This window comes from Monocercomonoides exilis (assembly GCF_001643675.1).
Source record: "Monocercomonoides exilis strain PA203 chromosome Unknown scaffold38-1042076, whole genome shotgun sequence".
NCBI lineage: Eukaryota > Preaxostyla > Oxymonadida > Polymastigidae > Monocercomonoides > Monocercomonoides exilis.
The window spans coordinates 2501-3091 of NW_027150583.1; the positions used below are offsets into that span (position 1 = coordinate 2501).

A 591-nucleotide genomic window follows, 5' to 3' on the forward strand; every position below is an offset into this window, starting at 1 on the left:
TAACCCTAACCCTAACCCTAACCCTAACCCTAACCCTAACCCTAACCCTAACCCTAACCCTAACCCTAACCCTAACCCTAACCCTAACCCTAACCCTAACCCTAACCCTAACCTAACCCTAACCCTAACCCTAACCCTAACCCTAACCCTAACCCTAACCCTAACCCTAACCCTAACCCTAACCCTAACCCTAACCCTAACCCTAACCCTAACCCTAACCCTAACCCTAACCCTAACCCTAACCCTAACCCTAACCCTAACCCTAACCCTAACCCTAACCCTAACCCTAACCCTAACCCTAACCCTAACCCTAACCCTAACCCTAACCCTAACCCTAACCCTAACCCTAACCCTAACCCTAACCCTAACCCTAACCCTAACCTAACCTAACCCTAACCCTAACCCTAACCCTAACCCTAACCCTAACCCTAACCCTAACCCTAACCTAACCCTAACCTAGTTTGGGAGGAAAGGGCAGAAAAGAGGGGGGTCAGTGGGAAAAAGGGGGGATTTTTTGAGAATACTGCGAACAGTATTTTCCCGAAAAATCTCCCCCGCCCACCAGACGTTCCCTCCCCGCGGCCCCTCCAT

The 591-nt window shown here is 50.6% G+C and overlaps 1 protein-coding gene across 1 annotated transcript in view; it reads right to left on the minus strand.

Annotated features, from left to right (window-relative positions):
* Positions 1 to 591, minus strand: part of MONOS_17938 (uncharacterized protein) — a gene marked incomplete at both ends in the record, with an annotated part of 1038 nt that extends 447 nt beyond the window's left edge. The window contains 3 exons of the mRNA XM_067870908.1: positions 1 to 59; positions 113 to 364; positions 563 to 591. The exon at positions 1 to 59 is cut by the window's left edge and continues 236 nt beyond it. Of these exons, the coding sequence (XP_067723100.1) occupies positions 1 to 59; positions 113 to 364; positions 563 to 591 (340 nt within the window). The remainder of the gene's footprint in view (positions 60 to 112; positions 365 to 562) is intronic.